Source organism: Dioscorea cayenensis, chromosome 8 (genome assembly GCF_009730915.1).
Source record: "Dioscorea cayenensis subsp. rotundata cultivar TDr96_F1 chromosome 8, TDr96_F1_v2_PseudoChromosome.rev07_lg8_w22 25.fasta, whole genome shotgun sequence".
NCBI lineage: Eukaryota > Viridiplantae > Streptophyta > Magnoliopsida > Dioscoreales > Dioscoreaceae > Dioscorea > Dioscorea cayenensis.
The window spans coordinates 10,725,963-10,750,278 of record NC_052478.1 but is presented as its reverse complement, the minus strand read 5'-3'; the positions used below and the strand labels follow the sequence as shown (position 1 = coordinate 10,750,278).

Here is a 24,316-nt window from a genome sequence, read left to right as displayed (position 1 = left end):
TATGAGGAACCGAAGAGATATGCAAATAAATAGCATAAAGCAAGGTCCTCTCAAGAGTTATATATAGATAGTCCAACTCATAATGCCCTATCTATATTAGGACCCAAAATATATCTACAGTGAAATTAGGACATTTTGAATTAAGGTGTGTTATATTTTAAAATAATATCAATAATTAATTTTATACTAATAATCTTAGTATAATTCAAAATAATTGATAATGGTTATCCACAAATTATACGATGTGTTGATGTAGTAACTTAACATCTATGCATATCCATGTCCCTGACACCGGTTGTCCACATTTCATTAAAAAAAATTATAGAAATAACTATTTAACATTTTAAAATCAAATAAAAACCGTTATTGGTGGTATGTTAATGACCGGATAATAATGAGTTTATTTTTTATATGAGAGATGAGGTATAATAATAATAATAATAATAATAATAATAATAATAATAATAATAATAATAATAATAATAATAATTAATAAATGCTTCTCTTATTAATTTCTCAACTAGCACTATTTAAGACTTATCTCAGGATTAGTTCCATTAATTCCAAATTCAACTCCTATGACAAGATTTTCATCTCAAAATTTTATTATCAGAATTTTTTAATAAAACTCAACTAAAACTTCTATTCTAAATAAAGTATGTTTTTTTTTCCAGGGTAGCAAAAATCCGGGTCCAGATAAAATTGGGTTCGGACAACTTCTAATATAAATAGAAAAAATTGCGTCGGACCCGGCCCGGCTCGATTTTAAATTTAGACAAACTTAACATGTTCAAACTTGGTTTATTTTAAAATAGGATTATCCGGATGTCCAAATTTATTCGAATTTTATAAACTATTTTTAAGTTTACTCAAATATTAAATTATAAAAAAATAATTTAATTCATATTAAATGAAAATTAAACAACGTCAACAATCTAAAACTTAACTCAAATCATACAAAAATCTAAGTCTTAATAAGAAAACAATATATGTTTGAAGTTTTTAGAATATTGGATTTAAAACAAATGGGCCTAAGATAATGGATTTTTTAAACTTTAGGAGGTAATAGGGCTCGGTTGTTTTAATTTTCATGTTCGAACCCAGCCCGGATTTAAATCTGAACAACCAAGCCATATCCTGACTCGGCCTACATTTACAAAACTTATGTCCCAACTTTTTTTATTCTGGGCTTGGTAAATCCGAGCCGGTGGGTCTGAGCGAATTATTGCCACCCTACTTTTTTTTTTCCCCAATGTTATGCAAATTTAACAATTATTATCTTTTCTAGGGTATAATAAGTAAAAACTCACCAACTACTTCGGCATTTTCCTTCAGCTTTTCAAAGCAATACCAACGTCTAAAATCTAAATTACCTGTTCATTTACGAACAGCAGCAGTAAACATCATATCATCACAACAAATAATATTCAGCCACGTAATGTTTAATCTCTAAATGCTGTCCAAAGAATAAGAGCTCATCCTTCGTCATTCTCCGAATGCGGTGCTTTGAATCCTGCAAACACGAATCTAAAAGCAAGAGTGAATAGAGACGAGGCCTCGCGCGAGCTCTTCGATCTTTCCGAAGCCTTGAGCTTTAGATCCACCTCGGTTTGAACGATCCCCTCGATAGCATCGAGGAGTGAGGATTCCCTCTTTCTTTTTCTATTTTTAGATGTGATTTGAGTGTTAGACGAGTTCATTCGAGGAGGACTTTATGTTTTCTAACAGCTTGGTGAGTTTCTCTTGATCTAGCTTCTGTTTTCCAAGGGTTTTTTGGGAGAAGCGCTGAAGAATTTGATCCATAATAGTCTCTATTTGATGATTGTTCATTTAGATTTGATTTTAACTTGAAAAGGTTTGATCTTTTGGGTTTACAGCAATAAAGTTGCGATTTTTGTTCCATATGTTCTTCTGTTTGATTGTTGCTATTGATTTTTGGGTTAGGATACGTTAATGTGGATTTACGCTTTGAATCAATGGTGGTAAATGTATGAGTTCTGGTGGATCGAGAGCTTAGTTTGATGCTATGATTTTGATGTATTTGTGCTATTGTTTCTCTTTGCATCATTGCAAGTCTCCATTGGAAATCAAAGTTTGAACTTTTGTTATTGTGTTTGGAAGCAAATAGTGCAATCTTTGACCATCAAGCTGTTGTTTATGCTAGTGAATCTTTGAAGGTTTGAAGTCTTATTTTCTGATTGTAGATGGCGTCAACGGCAGCTACTGGATTGCAAATGGCGACAGTCAAGCCAAGTGTGGTGTCTTCTCGGAGGATGTTTACATCTAAATCACCAATTTCGGTTCTGGAATTGAAAGACATTGCCCAATATAAACTTGCAAGCTCTGGGCGTATCTCCTCCGTTCAGCCCTTCTCTATGAGTTGCACACCTGTTGCTATGAATTCAAATCCATTTGTCACAAGGGCTATGGCCGGAGATAGTGACAAGGGAAGTGCTCCAGGTTTGCCCATTGATTTGAGAGGTAAGAATTTCACCTTATTTGTGTTTCCTGTTTTAGTTACTAGTCTTCATTCATGGACACTTCTTTCATAGCTATGCTTTTTGATATCACCATGCCTTATTGTTTCCTAATTTATTTGAGTTCCCGATGTCCATGGCTTGTATTTCCATCTTAGGATTGCTAAAACATGTTTGAAGAAGCAATCTCTCATATAGCTTAGGGAATCACATTTGTCTGTCAATGTGCCTATTCAAATGTTGGCTTTCTGTAAAACTAAGGAATTAAATGCTTATTTTGCATTAATTTCTACCATAAGCATTTATCTGTATTGTGTTATCATTCAAAATAAACAATGTCATTTTATAAAGATCAATCATAAACTGAAGCATATTTTTATGTCTTCTTTTAAATTTTTATGTAGATAGTCTTTTATCCAGTTTCTCTCTTTGGCTTTAGAAGATGGTTTAATGTCCTTTTGAATCCTTTTTCTCCTATAACTTTGTGTGTGTGTGTGTGTGTTTGTGTGGAGGACTTCATTTTTCCATATACCTATAAACTTCTATCTTTTATTAATACTGGTGTGTATATGATTGAATTTGTCCAGGTAAAAGGGCGTTTATTGCTGGAGTGGCTGATGACAATGGCTATGGGTGGGCAATTGCTAAGTCTCTTGCTGCTGCTGGTGCTGAAATTCTAGTTGGTACATGGGTGCCTGTATGTGATCTGCAGTCATCTTGTCTTTTATTAAAAAATAAAAATAAAAGAATGCTTGTTCAGCAGGATATTATCTGAGTTTGCCATCTTAGTTGGAGCTTTTACTTCTGCAGGCACTGAACATATTTGAGACTAGTTTAAGACGTGGCAAATTCGATGAGTCCCGTGTGTATGTGCTTTTCTACAATTATCATTGCTTTTTCTGCGATAGTCACTGTTTGGTTTTCCCTCCGTAAAATATGAATGATGAGCACAGCAATGAATTTGGTGCAGGTTGCGGAATGGTTCCCTTATGGAGATTACTAAAGTCTATCCATTGGATGCAGTTTATGATGGCCCTGAGGATGTTCCTGAGGATGTAAGATGGAAAAATACAGACTATTTGTGGATGCTAAATCGTAAAGTGAACTAATATTTTGAGTGGTATTTTGTGTAGGTTAAAACAAACAAACGTTATTCTGGTGCCTCAAATTGGACTGTCAAGGTAGACTTCTATCTTCTTGTTTTATTACATAGTTGCATTTTCTGGATTTGGTGGATACGTGATTGCTCAGTGTACAAAAACATTAATTTTGGTAGCACAGTCTCATTATCTCTATCACTTGGTTATGACCAACAATTCAATAAAAAATGCTTAATATGTGAGATGGTTACAATCTTCATCTGCTTAGCATATGACTTTAATAACATTTGTGCAGGAAGTTGTTGAAACCGTGAAAAAGGATTTTGGAACTATTGACATCCTTGTTCATTCACTTGCCAATGGACCAGAGGTTCATCTTTTGCTCCTTTAATCTTTTGTCTATTACTTCCCCTTTTGCAATCCTTATTGATACTCAATCTCAAGCAATTTTTTCTTGTTAACAGGTCAGTAAACCTCTGCTGGAGACATCAAGATATGGATACCTCACTGCAGTATCGGCATCAAGCTATTCTTTTGTCTCCTTACTCAAGCATTTCCTTCCAATAATGAATCCAGGTAGTTACTCTAGGCATACTGCAACCTATTTAATTTTGATTTTGCCCATAATGGATGGTTCATTGGAGGTCTATGATGATCAACAAGCATAGTGGCACTTATAGAGAACAGAGGATCTTATATTCATCAAGCTTGATGGATTCTGTAGTTGGTATTGTGCTAATGACAGACAGAAACTAATCATCAAAAATTTTCCTGCTTCCATATATAGCTCTTCCAATGATTTTTCACTGTATATTCACAAGAAATTTACTAATAGTTTATTTCGCAGGTGGTGCTACAATCTCCCTAACATACATTGCTTCTGAGAGGACTATACCCGGGTAAAATGTTATTTTGCTTGTTTGCTTGAATCACTAATCTAGACAAATCATCAGTTATAGATATGAAGTTGGATTTCTTTTGATCACCATGCAGTTATGGTGGAGGCATGAGTTCAGCAAAAGCAGCTCTAGAGAGTGATACAAGAGTAAGATATCTCTAGATCCTCAAATCCTCATTTGTTCTTGTTCTAATTCATGATCTGCATTGGTTGATGTTTCGGTTGCAGGTGCTAGCTTATGAAGCAGGGAAGAAAGGGCAAATCAGAGTCAATACAATATCTGCCGGTATGTCTAGTATTCTTCGACACATCACGCTCAATAAAAGAAAGATTTTAACTTGTTTGTATTCATTTAAACTTCGAGCACAGGCCCATTAGGAAGCCGCGCAGCAAAAGCCATCGGTTTCATTGAAAAAATGATTGACTACTCCTACGCCAATGCAGCATTGCAGAAAGAGTTGCGTGCAGGTGAATATCTAATTCTTAACGAAATTTGATTCCCATGCATGCAGAAATTTGTTAACACTAGTAAATGAATAATGCAGATGAAGTTGGTAACGCTGCGGCGTTCTTGGTATCTCCATTGGCTTCGGCGATTACCGGCTCTGTTGTGTATGTGGACAATGGACTGAATGTCATGGGACTTGCAGGTGATAGTCCAACACTTGCAGTATGAGCCATCTGACTTAGTTTTTTTTTACTTCCAATTTTTGATTAATAATGGAGGATTTTCGTATTTGTAGCGAATGAAATGTAGAATGATTTGTCATGCTTTTTTTTCTTTTTCTTTTGATGAAACAAGCAGACATTTGTTTAGAGCTCTTAAGAGTCCATTTCTCTCTCTCTTTCATTCTTTTACAGCTCTCAATTCATAGCACTTGAATTGCTTGGTGTTAATTATATGGGACTATGGCAGGACCATGTTTGAAAGGAACAAAAATTCCCAATAGTCCTTTGAAGATTTTTTTATTTTTGGACACCTAACTTTAAATAATTACGATTTAATCCTCTATTTTTAGTTTTTGTTATAATATTGTTATAATAAGATTATTTGGACTGGTGAGTATACGTGGTTTGTTATATATGAAGTTGATGACTCAGAAAAGAGATGTCATGTAATAAGCCTCATATGTTCAATTAACACCATAAAGCTTGAGTGATTTTATTTTAATAAAAATTAAATACAAATAATTAAATTGTAATTTTTTTAAAGGTGGATAGGTGGAAGACAAAAATAGAAATTTACACACAAAAAAATTAGAGAGCTATTATTAATATGCACTTTTATGCGGCTATTTGTTAATGCTGGGTGAACCATATGATGTAATGGGTTTTATGTAAATATACACTTTTATACGGTTATTTATGCAAGTATGCATTCTTAAAGGGGTTTGTACTCAAATATGATTTCCACAATTTAAATATAAAAATATTCTTAAGCAATTGCTAGGTTTAAGAATAGTTTTTGTACCTAATATTAATCAAATCCAGAGAGATAATGACTCAGATCCAAATTCATACATCCTTTATATATTAAGCTAATTAAGATTATTAATTTATCCTAGTATTAAAAATTGTTATAATAAAATAAAAATTAAACCGTTTGATATATATTTGCATGTTATTTGAATCCAAATATAGATGGGAAAGTAAAAAGGCTTTTGGAAGGAAAAGGAAAGGTAAAATTGAGTTTTTGTTTGAATAATTAAATTTTAGTGTGGAAAAAAAAAATTATTTGGTAGACCTTGTTTGGGTAGATAAGAGAAAAGAAAAGAAAAGATTTATTTTAATATGATTTAAATTCCGGTTTTATAATTGATAAAAAAAAATTAAGGATATTATAGTATTTTTAAAAGTTATAAATTTAATGAAGGAACTTTATTAATTTCCTAATACAATTAGAATCCTTGTTCTAGAAATTATTTGGCAATAACATAAATTTTGTGAAAGCGTATTTGCACTTAAATCTATTGATAATATGATGATGGTTGGGCCTAAAATTAACTGATCACACGTAGAGAGAGGACATGGAAAACCTAATTCAGAAAACCCTAATTCTGAATATCAGATCGTTGCATGCTTAATTAGGGACCACATCCTATTTATAAAAAAAATTTATCGGGCTAATTACAAATCTACCCATCATAGACTTGGCGATTTTGCCCTAAGGAATTCTACACATCATATTAGTAATATGTAAATCTACACATTTAAAATTAAATAATTAGGATACTATTCAAACTTTAATTAGATCACCACAATTAGGCACATTCAAAATTTAAACATGATAAAATAAACACAATTATAAACATTAGTTGTGTACGTCTACACAATTTATGCACACAAATCCTTATATCCCTACATGATGTGTGGTTCATAACCCAACAATCTCCCACTTGAACCATACATTCATGCACATTTGGGAATTCAAAATTGTGTATAATTTACCATCAACAACCAAAATGTAATTTTAGCTGAAAAATCATCTAAATCAATCACGTCCATCAACCTCATCTATACATAGAACCGACTTAACTAACGACAAAGATCAAATGTGGATGTGCAGCATGGAATTACAAGCTAATATGATCTACGCTTGTCTATTTCCAACTGGTCCAACTTTAAAGACTTTATGAGATCATAGTTCAGAGCAAAAATAAAAATAAACTATAAACTTCATAAAATTAATCTAATGTGTCATGACATCAACATGAGTATCAAGCTATGTAATATCAAAATAAACTCCAACAAATCAAAAGCATTTAAACCAATGGCGCCCCTGCTAGCAACATGTTCATGAAAAACTGTAGGCTAATGCATTTGTAAGCAAATCCGCAATCATGGAATTTATCCCTATAAGTTCAATACTAATAAAGCTACTCTGAACCTTTTCTTTAACAGCTAAGAACTTAATGTCTGTATGCTTAGACCTAGAAGAACTTCTGTTGTTGTTTGAGAACAAAACTGCTACTTTATTATCACAATATGACATTAAAGGTCTCTCTTTGTTTTTGACGACTCACAATCCATCAATGAAATTATGCAGCTAAATAGCATGACTAGATGTCTCGTAACATGCGCTGAACTCTGCCTCCATAATTGATAAAGCAACCAAGGACTGCTTGCCACTTTTCCATGAAATAGCACCATCAACCATAGTGAAGACGTAACTAGATGTCGACTTACGACTGTCCAAGCATCTAGCAAAGTCGGAGTCGGAATACCCAATGATCTCAAGCCTATCCAACCTCTTGTGTGTGAGCACGTAATCCTTTGTCTTTTAAAGATATCTAAAGACCCTTTTGGATGCAACCAAATGTTCAAAACCAGGATTACATTAATATCTTCCAAGCATTCCCACTTTAAATGCCAGGTCAGGATAGGCACAGACCTGTGCATACATAAAACTTCCTACTGCATATACATAGAGAAAGTTCTGCATGTATTCGGATTCAATTCTTTCTTTAGGACCCTGTTTTAAACTAAATTTATCTCCCTTCGACACAGGAGTGTCATAAGGCACTTAGTTCTGCATGCCAAACCTTTGCAGTATTTTTCCGATATAACTCTTCTGAGATAAATTCAAGAAGTCTTTTAAACGGTTACAATAAATCTGAATCCCTAATATGAAGCATGCTTTACCAAAATCTTTCATCTCAAAACTTTGAGAGAGAGATTTCTTAGTTCCCCAAAGGATCTTCTCACTACTGGTAAGCAGAATGTCATCTACATATAGAATAAAAATATACATACTGACTCCCAATGAACTTGTGATACACACAATACTCAATAATGTTTACCTCAAAACCAAATGAGAGAACAATATGATGAAACTTTTTTTAACCACTAACGGGAAGTCTGTTTAAGCCCATAGATAGATATCTTAAGTTTGCAAACCATTTAGTTGGCCCCCAGTGACTAACCCCTCCGGCTGCATCATATAAATGGTCTCCTCAATGTCTCCATTAAGAAAAGCCTTCTTTATATCCATCTGATATACCTCAAGATCAAAATATGCCATAAGTGCCATAATGGTCCTAAAAGAGTCTTTCGTAGAAACAAGAGAAAAAGCCTCTTTATAATAGATGTCCTCCCTCTAAGTAAATCCTTTCACAACTAGACATGCCTTATACCTTTCAACATTGCCTTGCGAATTCCTTTTGGTCTTAAAGACCCATTTGCATCCGATAGGTTTTACACCTTCTAGTAATGGAATAAGGTTCCAAACGTCATTTTCCTTCATGGATTGGATTTCCTCACCCATAGCTTCGATCCATTTATGAGAGTTTAAGCCATTAATTGCCTCACAAAAGGTAATTGGATCGTTTTCCATTGAGTCAACATATCTTTCATGCTTATGGAGGAATATCAAGTAGTCGTCCGAAATTGTACTTCTCCTTACTTTCATCGACCTCCTTCGAGGCACCGGTTCTTCTTAAATTTGAGATTGAATATCTAGTTCCTCACTCATAACTGTTTGAGGAACTTGATCTTGATGGGTAGGAAGAACATCATCTCTATCATGTACCAAATATTGCGTTTGAATGACAACAGGAAAAGAAACCTAACTGTGATCCTTAGCAATAGCAGAGAAAGATATATCGAAATTATCCCCAAAGGCAAAATCATTACTTTGATTCTCCTCCCCAACCTCAACATCCTCAAAAAAACAGACATTTCCAGTTTTGAAGAAAATTCTTGATGCAGGATTATAAAACTTAAAGCCTGTTGATTTTAAAGAGTACCCCACAAAATAGCTACTTAATGTCTTTGCATCTACTTTTCTCTCATTAGGCCCATAAGACCTTCCCTCAACTGGACAACCCCAAACTTGTAAATGCTTTAGGATAGGCTACTTGTCAGTCCATAATTCATAAGGGGTATTTTTAGTAACCTTAGTAGGAACTCTGTTTAGAAGATAGACTACGGTCTTTAATGCTTCACCCTAGAGAGAGTTAGGTAATGTTGTATGAGTAATCATACTTCTTACCATATCTTTAAGGGTTATGTTTTGCCTCTCTGTCACATCATTCACTCTAGAATAGCCTGGCATGGTATACTAAGGAACAATTCCACACTTCCCCAAGTATTAAGCAAAAAGATCTGGATTAGAAGATGCCAAATTCACACTCTCAACTTTGTGCTATTTTGTTCTATCTTCCTCCTGTACGAAATGTGAGATGAGCTCATTCAATGTCCACTTGGCCTTCTGACAGTTATAACTCACTTTGAACTAACTGAATCGAGGAGGGAGGGAAATTAAAACCAAATGCACCAAAACATCTTCTAGCAACTCAATTTTTAAGCCCTTAAATTTCCCAGCTAGATGAAACATATCAAGAATATACTCACATATGTTCCCTTTACCCTTATACAGCATAGAGACAAGTTTCCTTATGGTAGCACTTGTCTCCACTTTATCACTTCTTACGAAGTGTTCCTAGAGGGTGTCAAGAAAGTGCCTAACATTATTTTCTTCAGACATAGTGTCCAGAAAAGCCTATGGGATTGTATTCTTTATGATTATCAAACCTATGCGATTAGACTGCTCCCACCTCTCAAAAGCTCTCCTATCCTCAATAGAGCTTTGATCTGTAAGAGATGTAGGACATGGTTCTCTTAATGCATAGTCTAGATCCATACATACCAAAACAAGGGTCACCTTGTTTTTCCAAGCCTTAAAGTTTGTGTCATTAAGCACAGGAACGCCACTGAGTGTAGCAGACACATTGTCAACACTCATGATATCAACTACACATAGAACAATCAACTCACAATTAAATAACAATAATCTAATAATCAAGCATATAAATAACAATAACCCATATGCAAGTCAATTGGTGTGACATTAAACCTAGTCTTTGGACAGAGATTTAATTCATTAGTAATTAATTTGCTATAGTAATCAAGTTTTTTTAGTAAAATCTAGTCAAGTATAAAGTCTTCCTTTGGCCTGACTAAATACTCACAATAGACACTTTATAACTATAAACAACTTATTACCACATGTGTAAACAAATCTTTGCCTGACAACTGTCTTCATTTGGGCCGACGTGTTGTTTGCATGACAATAAGCATGCACTAACATCATGGTTATTCACAAACAAAAAGTTTCCACAACAGAGATCACTTTAGTGACGATACTGCTTCTACCAATTGCAGTAAATACCCAAGAAAGCTTATAAAAGCAACTCCAAGTTGTTATTTTCCTAATGATTATTAAAATAACTTTATAACTATGAACAAAAAATTAAATTCATAATAACTAAACTATAATTATAAACCTATATTTGAAAACTGGTGAATTTGATTCCTAAAGGAATCTATCACTATCATAGAAAACATATATATATATATTAATATCAGATCAAACAAATTTAATAACAATGAAATTTAATCCGATCATGCAAAACTATATATATATATATATATGTATATGGATAAATGGGCACGGTTTCAAATCTCTTTCAAAATTGAAAAACCACAAAAAGGTGCACTCGGATTACACTTGGATTAATGTATACAAGTATGGCTACTCGCGCTTATGCTACGGGATTCATTATTAAATTCAGATTGTTTAAAATTATTAAAATAAAAAAGAAATCATTTAAAAATACATAAACCTAAACATTCACCAATATTATTAAATAAATTTCATAAAACAATAATTAATAATATAATATACAAATAATAAAACAACATCATATATAGGGATAGAAAATAATGGAAACAAAATCATATAACCAAATTTTGTATGATATCAGTTTAAAGTGTCAACAATTGTAATTCAATCCTGCTGTAGCATCACATCAACTCTTTTAAAAAGGATTTTTTTTTTTTTTTTACTCACATGTCTAATAATTGTGACACCACATGGAATGGTGTATATTATTTTAGAAATGGGGAAAATAAAGACTAACTTGCACATGAACCAAAATTCAAAATAGGCATTATTATTTAGCAAATAACATGCAAATGCATTGTTTTGTTTTGGTTTTCCCCAAGAATAAAATAAAAAAATAAAAAAATAAACCCATGCCTAAATATTAACTGTTGGTGACTACAATAAAATGCAATTATATATACTAATCAAAAGCATATGACAGTCCATAAAATTTTCAATTTCATGGATCATGTGACTAAAATTTTTTGACAACTATTCAAGCTATTGTCTAAGATGATGATCAACAAACCTTAGCCTTGATCCACCTTCACTCTTAGACCCTACTAAACATTCATCTTCACGTAAGTTTTTGCTTGTTGCTCCACATAACAATTGTATGCAAATCTAATAAGCAGCATGATGCAGTCAATAGTTTCTTTCTTTGCATATTAAATTCATTGTAGCTTATGGTCCATACACCTGCAAACATAATAATAATATTAATATAAAAATCATCGGTTCAAGTTTCTTCAAGCATTTTTCATGTTGTTTTTCAAAAATATTTAAAGCTTGCTTAGTTTAGTACTTCAATGTAGATATTAAGATATGAAGGCTGAAGTTTACTTCAAGTGGAATGTCGAGTTCCTTGCCCAAAGCTCGCATTATTGCCAAACCAGTCTGATAGTTTGGACCAACTTGACAAACATAGATGTGCATTCTTGTAGCTTTTAGCTTGGATTCCTGCAATACATAAAGTAGATACGAGAAATTTTCAGTAATTGGGACACAGGTAGTGATATTTGATAGATCACACAACCTTCTTCCCCAGGGCTCTAATAATTCCATTAAATGTAGAAGTGACATCAATGAAGTTGGCTATTCCCCCGCCAATATGAAGAGCTCTTTTGCGACCATTAGGATCAGCAGTAGCACATTGCAGTCATGTAAAAAAGGATACAATTTATGAATTTGTGAGGACTGGTTATGAATAAGGATAGTGAATGCATCAGGTTCATACATCAAGAACAACTCTTACATACGGCAAGACCTCATCCTCCTTAGGTGCTCCACTGTCTTAAGCATAGTTTCCAAGCTCAGATGTGTAACCCAAGTCTCCAACCTGGTATGAGAAGCAAAATAACACATCAAACTTTAAAAAGATTAATATAATTTTTCAAAACCAAGAAAATTGATATTTTTGAGCATAAAACTTTGAGAAGGAAATTGACACATGAATTTGTAAAAATGTCCCTCAATCTTAAGAAAGTGAAGCAGTAAACAGGAAACTTTATGGTGATAGAGAATCACAGGGTTCGTCCGAGCTTGCACCCTCTAGCGAGCCTGGTCTCTCTGGTTATCGTGTATTTTTTCTCGAATCAAGGAACACACATACCAATTCAAAAGAAAAAAAGCACATAAAAAATCAAAGAACAAAAGATGGATCACAGGATATTAGTCATCTTCTCCTCTGAACGTCTCCTAAGTTGGAACTTGGATCAAGATCTGGGAACAATAAAGGTTTAGATCTCGGTCACTTTGGTTACTGCGTGATTTCTCGAATCAAGGAACACACATACTAATCCAAAACACAGAAAAAATTAAAGAATAAAAGATGGATCAAAGGATATGAGCTATTTTCTCCTCTAGATGTCAGCCAAGTTAGAACTGGGATCAAGATCTGGGAACAACCAAAGGTGAGATCTCGGTTTCTCTAGTTACTGTGTGATTTTCTCGAATCAAGAAACACTCATACCAGTCCAAAATTAAAAACATCCAAATCTTGCTTACCTCCAAGGGTATTGATTGAGAACACATAGATTGCTAAAATAAGACACACTCCTCTTCGGGCCCAACTATTAAAAGCTCCCTGGCGCCGATTCAATCGTTATCCTATCTCTACCCGGAGAAGTGTTTGTCTAAATCAAACAATGAAAGCGCGAGATTTAGGGTTAGGATTTCTGCGGCGAGAGAGGCGGTGAAGAGTTAAACTCACGGTATACTGAGCCCTACTTTTACTTTCTTCGCAAACAATAAAAAAGATCCAACGGAACAAATTAATGCAAGACCAGTGCACTCACTCATGGATCTTCATAAGTTGTATAACTGCCGGCTTGTAATTGGCCCTGTGGCTAATAATGGGAAACCAAAAAGGAATTTAAAGTGGGCCATCGGAGAAATTAATGATAAAGGAAACAAAGATCAGGCGTTGATTATGATGGTTAGATTTCTTTTAAAATAAAGAGGAAAATAGGAGAATGGATGAACCAATTCTTCCAATCATAGCGGGTCAAATGTCCATTAAAGGAAAACTTGAGAAATAGAGATATTTGGGGGATAGAATTAAGATGAAGTGTATATATATATATATATATATATATATATATATATATATATATATATATATATATATATATATAAACATAAAAATCCAATATATATCTATATTTCTTACCATCATCATATTAGCATAAAAAAATCTTAATCGTAAACATCCAATATATGCCAAGATATATACATATAACCATCATCATATTACAATGAAAAATCTAAAACGGAAGCATGCATAACACACACACACACACACACACACATATACACATATTAATTAATAAATTCAACATCTAATCAAAATAAATCCCAAACAATTCCAAAGCAAGATCGCTCTGGTACCACTTGAAGGAACTTGATGAATTTCCTAATACAACCAAGATCTTCTTGTTCTAGAAATTATTTGGGAGCAACATAAATTTAGTGGAAGCATATCTGCACTTGAATTTATTGATAATATGATGATGATTAGACCATGTGGTTTTCTAACTGATCACACGCAGAGAGGGGAGATGGGAACCCTAATTCAAAAAATTCTAATTCTAAATCTCAAATCCTTATATGCTCAGTCAGGGATCAAACCATATTTATAAAAACAACTTTATGGGGCTAATTACAACTTTGCCCATCATAGACTTAACGATTTTGCACCCAAAAATTCTACACATCATATTATTAAAATGTAAATCCACACATTTAAAATTAAACAATTAGGACCCTATTTAAACTTTAATTAGATCATGATGTGGGACGTATTGAAGAGATGACATGTGCTTTCATGAAGAAATGGGATTTCAACTAGTAGGGGCATTTTGGTAATTGTCTGGAGATGGAGTTTAGTTGTTTTATAAGTCCCACTTGATGGAAAATGGGTCAATGAACACAGGTCACCAGCTTGTTACACAAGCTTGTGAGGCATACTAGAATTTGGCCAAATTCCATCATTTTGGCCTTGAAAACAACAAATTTGCAGTTTATGGTAATATTTGATCTAATTATATTTTGGGCTGGAAATATCAGATTTGTAAGTTGTTTTCGGCATTAGCTTTTATTTGTTAACACCTTTATTTTCTTGTTGAAATTTGAAAACTTGCCGTTTCCGCCAAATTTTTGAATCTTCTCCTTTTTCGGATTTCTTCGCATCTTTCTTTCGGGGTATTTATCGTAAGCCTAAAGGCTAGGGTGAAAGTCAGTCTTGTAATGGTTTCTTTTATCAAGTAATAAAGTTCACTCCAGTTTCTGCCTGATCCTAGTAATCTTGGATCAACAGGTTGGAAGTCTTGTTATTGGCATTCATGCGTGGATCAACAGTTTTAACATTAACGTTGCATCAGTTTGGTACCAAAGCTGAATCGATCATAGCACTGCATGGACGGGGACACCCTACTCAGCTGATGGAGAAGATCTATGAGCGTGATGATGATGTCTGATTTGAGCCGCGGGTTGGTTACCTCTTGGACCATCGAGTGGAGCAGATGATAGAGGAGTTGACCGCACTGTTCACACGAATGATGGGAAATATCAATCAAGGGCGTACCTCAGAGAGTGAAGGCGATGATGTGATGGAAGATGACAATGGGTATTCTGCTGACATCGCATAGGCACGGTGGTATGAACGGCAGGATCGTGGGAGCGATGTTAAAAACCAACGCGATGAAGACAAGCACTGGGAATCTAGCATGCGGGTTGAGATTTCAGAATGTCATGATGGACTTCAAGTATAGGAATTCCTCGATTAGCTAGCTATAGTCAAAGATATCTTGGAATTCAAGGCGGTCCCCGAGGACAAGAGAGTACTGTTGGCGGCGATGAGGCTCCCTGGCCGCACAACCGTGTGGTGGCAACAATTGAACCTGAGCCGCAGTATGCTGGGAAAGGACAATATCAATTTCTTGGAGAAGATGAAGAAACACATGCATTCTAGTTCACGCGCTACAATTACCAGCACTTGATTTATAGTCATCTGCACAATCCTCGCTAGGGTACTCGCATCGAGGAGTAATACACCAAGGAATTCTAGTAATTGCTTCCCTATAATGAAGTCTAAGAATCAACAAACCAATTGGTTCATATGATCTCAAAGGGGGAGCGTCTAGAGGAAACAGACCGATTAGCATTGGTACAGGTGGCATGACTCGAGGGGGATTACCATTGACAAAACTTTGGGAACCATCACTGTGAGGGGGCCCAGTAGCAGCACCATTCAGTGTTTCAGTTGTAGAGAGAAGGGGCATCGTCAAGCAGATTGCAAGAGGGTGGGCAAGAGAGTAATGCTAGCGGAGGAAGAAAATAACACGACAGATTTAGGCCCGCCTGTGTTTGATGAAGGTGACCTCGATTAGAAGATTGTTAAAGGCAACATTGGTACAACATTAGTTATACGCAGATCCTGTTTGAACCCACAAGCTACTGAAGACAACTGGCTACCAACCAACATCTTCCAATCCACCTACACCTTCCTCGGTAAAGTATGTTGGTTCGTGATCAATGCAGGTAGCTATGAAAATATCATTCCTGAAGAGGCCATGCAGAAGCTCAATATCACTACCGAGCGGCATCATATGCCATACAAATTGGACTAACTTAAGTGAGAAGGTGAGTTGATAGTTTCCAAGCATGCCTTAGTCGTCTTCTTGATCGACACAAAGTACAGGGATGAAGTGTAGTGTGACGTAATACCCATGGATGCGTACCACCTATTGTTGGGGAGGCCTTGGCAGTACGATCGGAGGATGGTGCATGATGGCCTTACAAACACTTACAGTTTCGCCTTCGAGGGAGTGAAGATTGTGTTGGTGCCTTACAAGCTAGTAGAAACTCCACCCTCCACCAGCACCAACGTCAACCTGTTGTCTTGTGCACCGTTTGGAAAGGAGTTATAGAATTTAGGAATCGCGTTTGTCTTGCTCGGAAAAACAGCCGCCGAGAGCTTGGAGACGTCAAAAATTCTTTAAGTTGTTCTTCATCTTTTAAATAAGTTTGAAGACGTCTTCCCTGATGACCTACCAGATGGACTTCCACTCCTTCGGAAGATCCAACATCATATAGAGCTACAATTTGTCTCTGTCTTATTGTACCGACCACACTATTGAATGAGTCCCAGAGAACACGAAGAGTTGAGACGTCAGGTGGAAGAACAATTGTTGAAGGGCCACATCAATGAGAGTATGAGCCCGTGAGTGGTCCCAGTTTATTGACGTCAAAGAAGGATGACACCTGGCGCATGTGTGTAGACAATCGAGCCATTAACAAAATTACTATCAGGTATCGATTCCCTACCCCCATTTGGATGATCTGCTTGATTAGATTAGTGGTGCTATGGTATTCAAGCATTAGGATTTAAAGAACGGGTATCACTAGATACGCGTGTGACTAGGGGATTATTGGAGGATCACGTTCAAGGCGCCGAGGGGTTGTACAAATGGATCGTTATGCCATTCGTGCTTTCCAACGCCTGTAGGACATTTATGTGGGTCATGAATCAACTTCTACGACATTCATTGCTAAGTTTGTGGTCGTGTGCTTCGACGACATCCTAATTTATAGTTCGAGCCATGAGATACACCTTGTGCATGTTTCCGACGTCCTCACCGCTCTTTGATCCCAACAGTTTTACATAGCAAGGAAGAAGTGTGCTTTCTTCACATCAAAGGTATTGTTTCTCGGCTATTTTGTTTCAGGAGAAGGAATACTGGTGGATAAAGCAAAGATCACGTGGTATAATAGTGGGCGACTCCCACAAGGATCACCGAGGTGAGGAATTGCACGGCCTCACTTCCTTTTATAGGCGGTTCATCTCACACTTCAATAGAATTATGGCACCGCTCACCAAGTGCATGAGGCGCAACAAGTTTGCATGGGAAGACGAAGCTGATGCCGCATTCTGTCTGATGAAGGAGTGCTTGACCACCACACCTGTCTTGGCATTACCTGACTTTACCCACGTGTTTGAGGTGCATACCTATGCATCAAAGGTGGGAATTGGGGCTTTGTTAAGCCAGCAAGACTGACTCGTCGCATTTTTCATTGAGAAGTTGTGAGGAGCACGTTTGAACTACAACACCTACGACATCGAATTTTATATTGTGGTGCAAGCTATCAAGCGTTGTAGGCATTTTCTAATTCACCGAGAGTTTGTCTAGTATACAGATCACACCCCTCTACGTCATATACATCAACAAGACAAGGTATCCTCTCGTCACGGTCGATGGGTAAACTTTCTGGATGAATTTACCTTTGTCGTGAAACATAAGGCAAGGGAATCCAACCGTGTCAAGGATGCGCTTAGTAAGTAAAACAGCCTTCTGGTTATGTTATGAGTCAAGGTACCAGGTTTTGACTCTTTTCGTGAATTATTTGTAACTAACCCATATTTTTCGGAGGTTCTATTAGACGTATAGGCTGCGAAACGGAGAGATTTTTGAAGGTACAGATTATCAAGGAGTTGCACAGCGAAGGCCACGTGGGAGGGGCAGGACGCTCCAGTTGATTCAGTCCTCCTACTTTTATCTGGTCATGAGCAAAGATGTCAAAAAATTCATTCAATGGTGCCAAATATGCCAGGTCTCCAAAGGGGAGCGACCAACGCTGGCCTTTATATGCCACCGCTGGTACCTTTACAGCCATGGATGGATATCAGTATGGATTTTGTGTTTTGCCTGCCCCGTATGCAGCATGGTAGTGACTCCAACTTTGTTGTGGTGGACCACTTTTCGAAGATGGTGCACTTCATCCTCTCTAAGAAGACGACTGATGTTGTCAATGTAGCCCAAATATCTTTTCAGATATCTACCATCCCCATGGCCTGCCTTCTTCTATCGTCTCCGACCGAATACACAGTTTCTCACCCCCCCCCGACGGATAAGCAAACTGAAGTTGTCAACCGCTCCGTGGGTGACTTATTACGTTGCCTAGTTAGGGATCATCCTAAAAGTTGGGACATGAAATTGAGTTAGGTGAAATTTGCTCACAACCATGCAGGGTTTAGCCCATTTCAGGTGCTATACTCAGCACTCCCTCGTGGACACCTCAATTTGAGTCCCCTATCAGCGAAGACTCGGATCCACGAGAAGGCCGCTGATTTTGTGACAAGCTTATAAGCAGCATGCGCGTTACAAGTAGCATAAGATCGTGTTTGAGAACTTTGACCATTGCAAATGCGCGTTACAAGCAGCATGCTGATCAGCGCTGCCACCATGTTCAGTTTGAAGTGGGTGATTTTGTGTGGGTCCTGCTGTCAAAGGAATTAGTTTAACTCTAACAACTGAATTTATTTGCATTTGTAGTTTAATTGAATTGTCCTAAGTATGTTTGCTATTAACTATGCCTATTGTTTGGGAATAGTTTCTCTGCCACTGTTAATTTTTCTTCATTTGCTGGTTTGGATGATCCTAGTTTAATAGTTTACATGTAACTTGTAGTATTGAAGATGATCTATATGTCTGGTTTGGTTTAGTTTAATTTATTTATGAAGCTTGAATGTCTGGTTTGGATGAACTTAGTTTAATACTTTATATGTAGCTTGAAGGAATTAGTTTAACTTTGACAAATGCAATGATTTTTTCTAGATGTTTTGAGAAAGCAATAATATTTTTATAAGGTTTTATTTTTATTATTTTTATTTTTATTTATTTTACATTAATATTCTTAATAATTATGTATTGATAAGTTCAATAAAAAATATATCTAAATATAAAATTGGGAAAATTACTGTTCACCCCTCGTGATTTTCAAAACTTCCCAAAAACCCCTCCAACTTTTTGCACACCCCGGACTGACCCTCCGTTATATTTTTACATTCCTTTTAACCCCTCACGGTAAGTTGAAGTGGGTCCACGATATGAAATTCCTTTTTGCCCTTGCAAAAGGTGGAAAAAAATGGCGCTCAATCATAACTTTCTTTTATGCATAGTTTTTTTCAATGCCTCCCGCTTGCTTTTTCTCAAACAAAGTTTAGAAGACTCATATGTTGTTCTTCTTGTTCTTGTTCTTGTTCTTCTTCTTCTTCTTCTTCTTTTTCTTCTTCTCATTTGGTGTATTCAATTTTTAGCTCTTCCGATTAAATTATGGAGAGTTTTTTTGTGCTATTGCTAGATACAACGGGAGGGACGTAATGCTAATGTTCACGGCTACCGACTTCGGGAATCGTGTTAATGAAAATATGTGAGCGATGGGGTCTCGATATTTCCCGTGTCAAGCTAATGTTCACGCTTAAGATTTATGTTTATCGCTTTAAATATTTTGTGTCTCTGCTTTAAATATTGATCGTGTTCGCTTAAACTAAAGTGTTGGCGTGGAATTCGAACTGCGCCGCTTCGTCTCCACATCATGGCGAGCCTCGAGGGTGTGGCATGCCTTCCTTCCTCATCCGATCAAGTGAAGTGTTGTCGTTGGATATCGACAATGTTTTGAAGGCGCTGAACATTTCGTAGACGCACTTAGGAATTTTTGCAATCAAAAAGGAATTTTGACTTCAAATTATCGAAGAACGAGAAACACCGGGTGACTGTGGAAGGAAGCTTCGACTTCAAAAATGGCGTATAAGGAAGCTATATTCCCCATACCGGACAATGACAGGCCGATGGATGAAAAATCGCGAACTGCGTTTAGCGATCACTGCGACGTAAAGGCAACCCCGGGTGTCCTAGACGAAAAGAGGATCGAGTCGTAGCGCTCGAGGTCCGCAAGTTGCGTTGTAGCCATTGCCACGCTTTCGTGTCACAATCGCAGATCGTGGAATGAATCGATGCCGACTAGGCATTGTGTATATACTTCTTATTATTGTTTAAATATTGAACTTTATATTTAAATATATCTCTTACGCTTTTAAATATTTTTTATTCTCTGCTTTAACTCATTATTTTTTTATCGCTTAAAATAAATTTGTATCCGCTTAAAAATGTACAACGGGATGGTGCTAGCGGTTCCCTGCTGCACTAATACACGCCCGGTTCCCCAAGCCGCTTCCACTCCCGTCCGCACATAAAAATCGAACATTACATTACACTCTATAAGAGATTATTAAGTAATAAGGATATTTTAAAATGAGAAAATATTAAGTATATTTTTGTTGTAATTACATTGATATTATTAAATAATAAGGATATTTTAAACGGAAAAATATTAAATTTAAACAGAGAAACCTAAACTTAAACAGAGAAACGAAAGTTAGAGAGCAAAAAAGTTATCATTATACGCTTAAAATGAATGTTGATATTAGCCGATAATGAAAATGAAAATGAAAGCAGAACCCCTACCCGATAATGTACCCTGCGGACTACAATATCATCCAACAAGAACAGTAACCTCAAAACGAAAGCATGTAATGAATTTAATTGAATTTAGATACATGTACATTTACATTTGACAAAATTTTGTCATGTTTTTTCCGAAAAAAATGAATTGAATTTAAAACTGGTTTACATTTGAAACTATTACACCTATACAATGACTATGACCCCGCTATGCACACTCCCCTCCGGTTCGTTTTACACAAGTAAAACGGAGTTTAAAACAATTACATTGATATTTACACAATGAACTATATACTTAAACAACGAAAGTGTATGTTAAACAAATGAATCTGGATTATTAAAGAAAAGAATCGGGGTATACAAATATAGAAAGAATGACTCAAGAACCCGCTACGAAGACTCTCCCTGGTCGTGATGCCGCCCTCCCTCCCTAAGATGCGGGAAACATACCTTAATCGCAGAGCAGGACGCTGGCCTCATGGTACCGTAGCTTCTCACCGTGAGTAAATCGCCGATAAACCGCATGACATAGACGCCGCAATGACACTTCCTTTTTTCTCGCCGTGGGGCTTCAGGTCGTGGAACAAGCTGGGTACTTTGCGGTCGCCGACTCGCCCAACTCCATGTCGATACGTATGTCGAATAGGTTCCACTGCTGAGATATACAAGTTCATATTAGAATGCCGATTATTTACCCGAACACTATTACACAAACACAAATTATTAAAGCACTTACCATTTCTAGCGCTGCTTTTTATCGTATTCTTCGCTTTCGGGTACGAAGAATAATGCTCAGATTCTTGTTTTTCATTGTCAGGGACGACCACACTGGAAGTGGCCACTCATAATTATCGGGAGGATGATCGATGTCCACTTCATGCAAGTTGCGCGCGACATCTCCAATCATAGCCATCGCGATTCACTATGCGCTGCCGTCACTCGCTTTGACATGAACAAGGCTAGCTGGTGTGGATGGAGGCGCCGCTCTTATAACGATATGGCACTACGCTCATCGCCTTTTTTGCAAGATACATACGAATGCGTCCCATCACATCGCTCGCTGACCATCTCCTTCCCTCGAGCGTGTCGAATAGATCGTGCCCGTGCGGTGCCGACGAGTCATTCTTCCACACGCACGCTCGTGGTCGAACGGAACAAAGACATGTAAACAATGTTGTAAGTATAAAATTAAACGTTAAAAGTATAAACTTTAAAATTTATATTGAATGGTTAAACAGTAATCGGTAATATTTTAAAGGGTATCACTTATAAGTTAAATGTTATCTCAGAATTTTTAAACGTTAACGCTCCTACTTAAAATGGTAACTAAAATGCAGTTTAAACAATATCATAAAAACTTCAAACTTACTTTGTCCATAGGGCGCTTGAGGAAGATCCTTATCAACTCCTCGCTCGTACTTATTGAGGCGGATCGCCAACGATCTTCGAATGAAGACTTTCCCAAGTTCTTCTACTTTTTTATCGCTTCCTTTAATGGGGGCACGACTGGGCAAAGCATCAGACCGGAGACACTTCTTTACATGCTTCTTGTTCTTGTGGGATTGTGTCTGCCTTCGATGCGGCACGGTCAGCCGTTGGTTCCACCGTGAATTCCACTTCGTTGAGGATAGACTCAACGACCTTCTCAACCGTGAGTTCCACTCAGCAGCAGAGATCACTGGGAGACACAACGCTGTTCGGTTGTTCTTCTTCGCGGATTGTGTCCATCTTTGATGCCGCACTCGTCACGCTGCCGGTTCCCACCGTGATGCATGATGTCGCCAACAACGAGTCGACGTATCTTTTTCCACGCGGCAAACTCCCAGTCGCCATCTTCAATCTCCTCCACCGCTGATGGGGCATGTCATCAACGCTAACAACATCGCTGCCGATGGTGCCGCCGCCGATGGTGTCGCTATTATTTCATCAGCCACCGCACGGGTGGAGACGGAGGCATTATTGTTTTCCCTCTTTTTGCAAGCTTCTTCGAATGAGGCAGCTTTCTGAAGGGCCACCCGATGATGTCCTCGTCGTCGAACTCCGACGGCGATCCGTCCCCGGGTGCTTCATTTGTTTGAAGGGAAGGCGCGATCGATTGCATCGTGACCGGCCTTCCAATGCCTCCACCCGAGCGACAAGCCGAGGGAACTCGGTCATCAAAATCGCAAGCTCGCATGAGAGTTGCGGTGACATCCTCGCTTAGTGCCGAGCAGGAGCCGCCACGCTCGAAGGGGCGACTGGCCGGGGAAGCCACGGGCCCGGGGTGGGGAGGGCTCTCCGACCTCGACTGAATGCGTTTTGACTCGAAGCGGGGAGAGCGAGCGCCCGAGTCAGCAAGGAAGAGGAGGTTGCCCTCTCATCTTCGCCTTTCGAGCAAGCGGTTCCGAGCAATAGCATCCGACTCGACGGTCAGTCCCGAACAAATACTTCTTCAAGAAGATTCGCCGGAACCAAATCTGTCGAAACTAGCATGTGTAAAGCAAACAATCTTAGCGAAATTATTTAGTTTAAACAATTAAAACTATATTTACATATGTAACTCAGATATTTAAACGTTATAACCTATTGTGTTAAACAATGAAACAAAACAAATTAAACATTAAACTAAAAGTTTAAACGGTAGTTGAACAAAGTTAAAGCGGTAAGTTATAATTTTTAAACGATAGATGAATAAAGTTAAACGGTAAAAATGATATGGTTAAACGTTAACGTCTACAGTTAAACAAAATATTTTTGAATTATTACCTCTTTTCCTTCGAGAGATGACAAACTCGTCTCTATCGTCAGCTGCTTCCGTAAGTATTTTTCACCGTAGCACAAAGCATCCCTGGGATCTTGCAAAAACGGACTTTTCTTTCCGTTCGGTCGACTCAGTAAAACCGGATGTTAAGCGCCACCGCTGAACCCTTAACATACCCGGTGTTGGTCTTCTTCCCGCGCATCTAGATTGCACTCGGGTAGCGGCCTGTGGTATGTCCCTCCATAAGCCACTTGTGCGTCGCTTGCGCCCATGCGTAGCGCCCCATTCCGGTAGATCATCGACATAATCAACGATCCGAGCTAGGAACCGAGCTGAGGTATTTGGGAAGAGGATTGTACCCTGGGAGGTACACCATCGATGTAGTTTGGCAAAATTCTCCTCTTCTCCCCTCCATCCCAACGAGTTCGTCAAGAGTGCTCTGATGGAGTCTCGTGTCTCTCGTACGTCTTCGATAAATATCTCTCTTGAAAGTCGTACGTGTTTTCTTCTTACGAAACACGATCGCCTCCCCATCGCAACGCAGTGCCAAGAACGATTGCCACATCTTCGTGTCCGAAAGTCGGCATGCTTTCCCGATCCCCGAATTTATTAGTGCGGTTATCGTATCTACTGCAGC

At 37.4% G+C, this 24,316-nt stretch overlaps 1 protein-coding gene across 1 annotated transcript; it reads left to right on the top strand.

Annotated features, from left to right (window-relative positions):
• Positions 1–1,543: 1,543 nt before the first annotated feature.
• On the top strand, positions 1,544–5,326 carry LOC120267960 (enoyl-[acyl-carrier-protein] reductase [NADH] 2, chloroplastic-like). Its single transcript, XM_039275640.1, has 13 exons — positions 1,544–1,732; positions 2,205–2,481; positions 3,065–3,174; positions 3,288–3,343; positions 3,448–3,532; positions 3,611–3,658; positions 3,873–3,947; positions 4,042–4,153; positions 4,425–4,476; positions 4,571–4,622; positions 4,704–4,761; positions 4,845–4,943; positions 5,021–5,326. The coding sequence occupies exons 1-13, from the start codon at positions 1,715–1,717 to the stop codon at positions 5,149–5,151; spliced, it is 1,173 nt and encodes a 390-aa protein (XP_039131574.1). The 5' UTR covers positions 1,544–1,714; the 3' UTR covers positions 5,152–5,326.
• Positions 5,327–24,316: the final 18,990 nt, after the last annotated feature.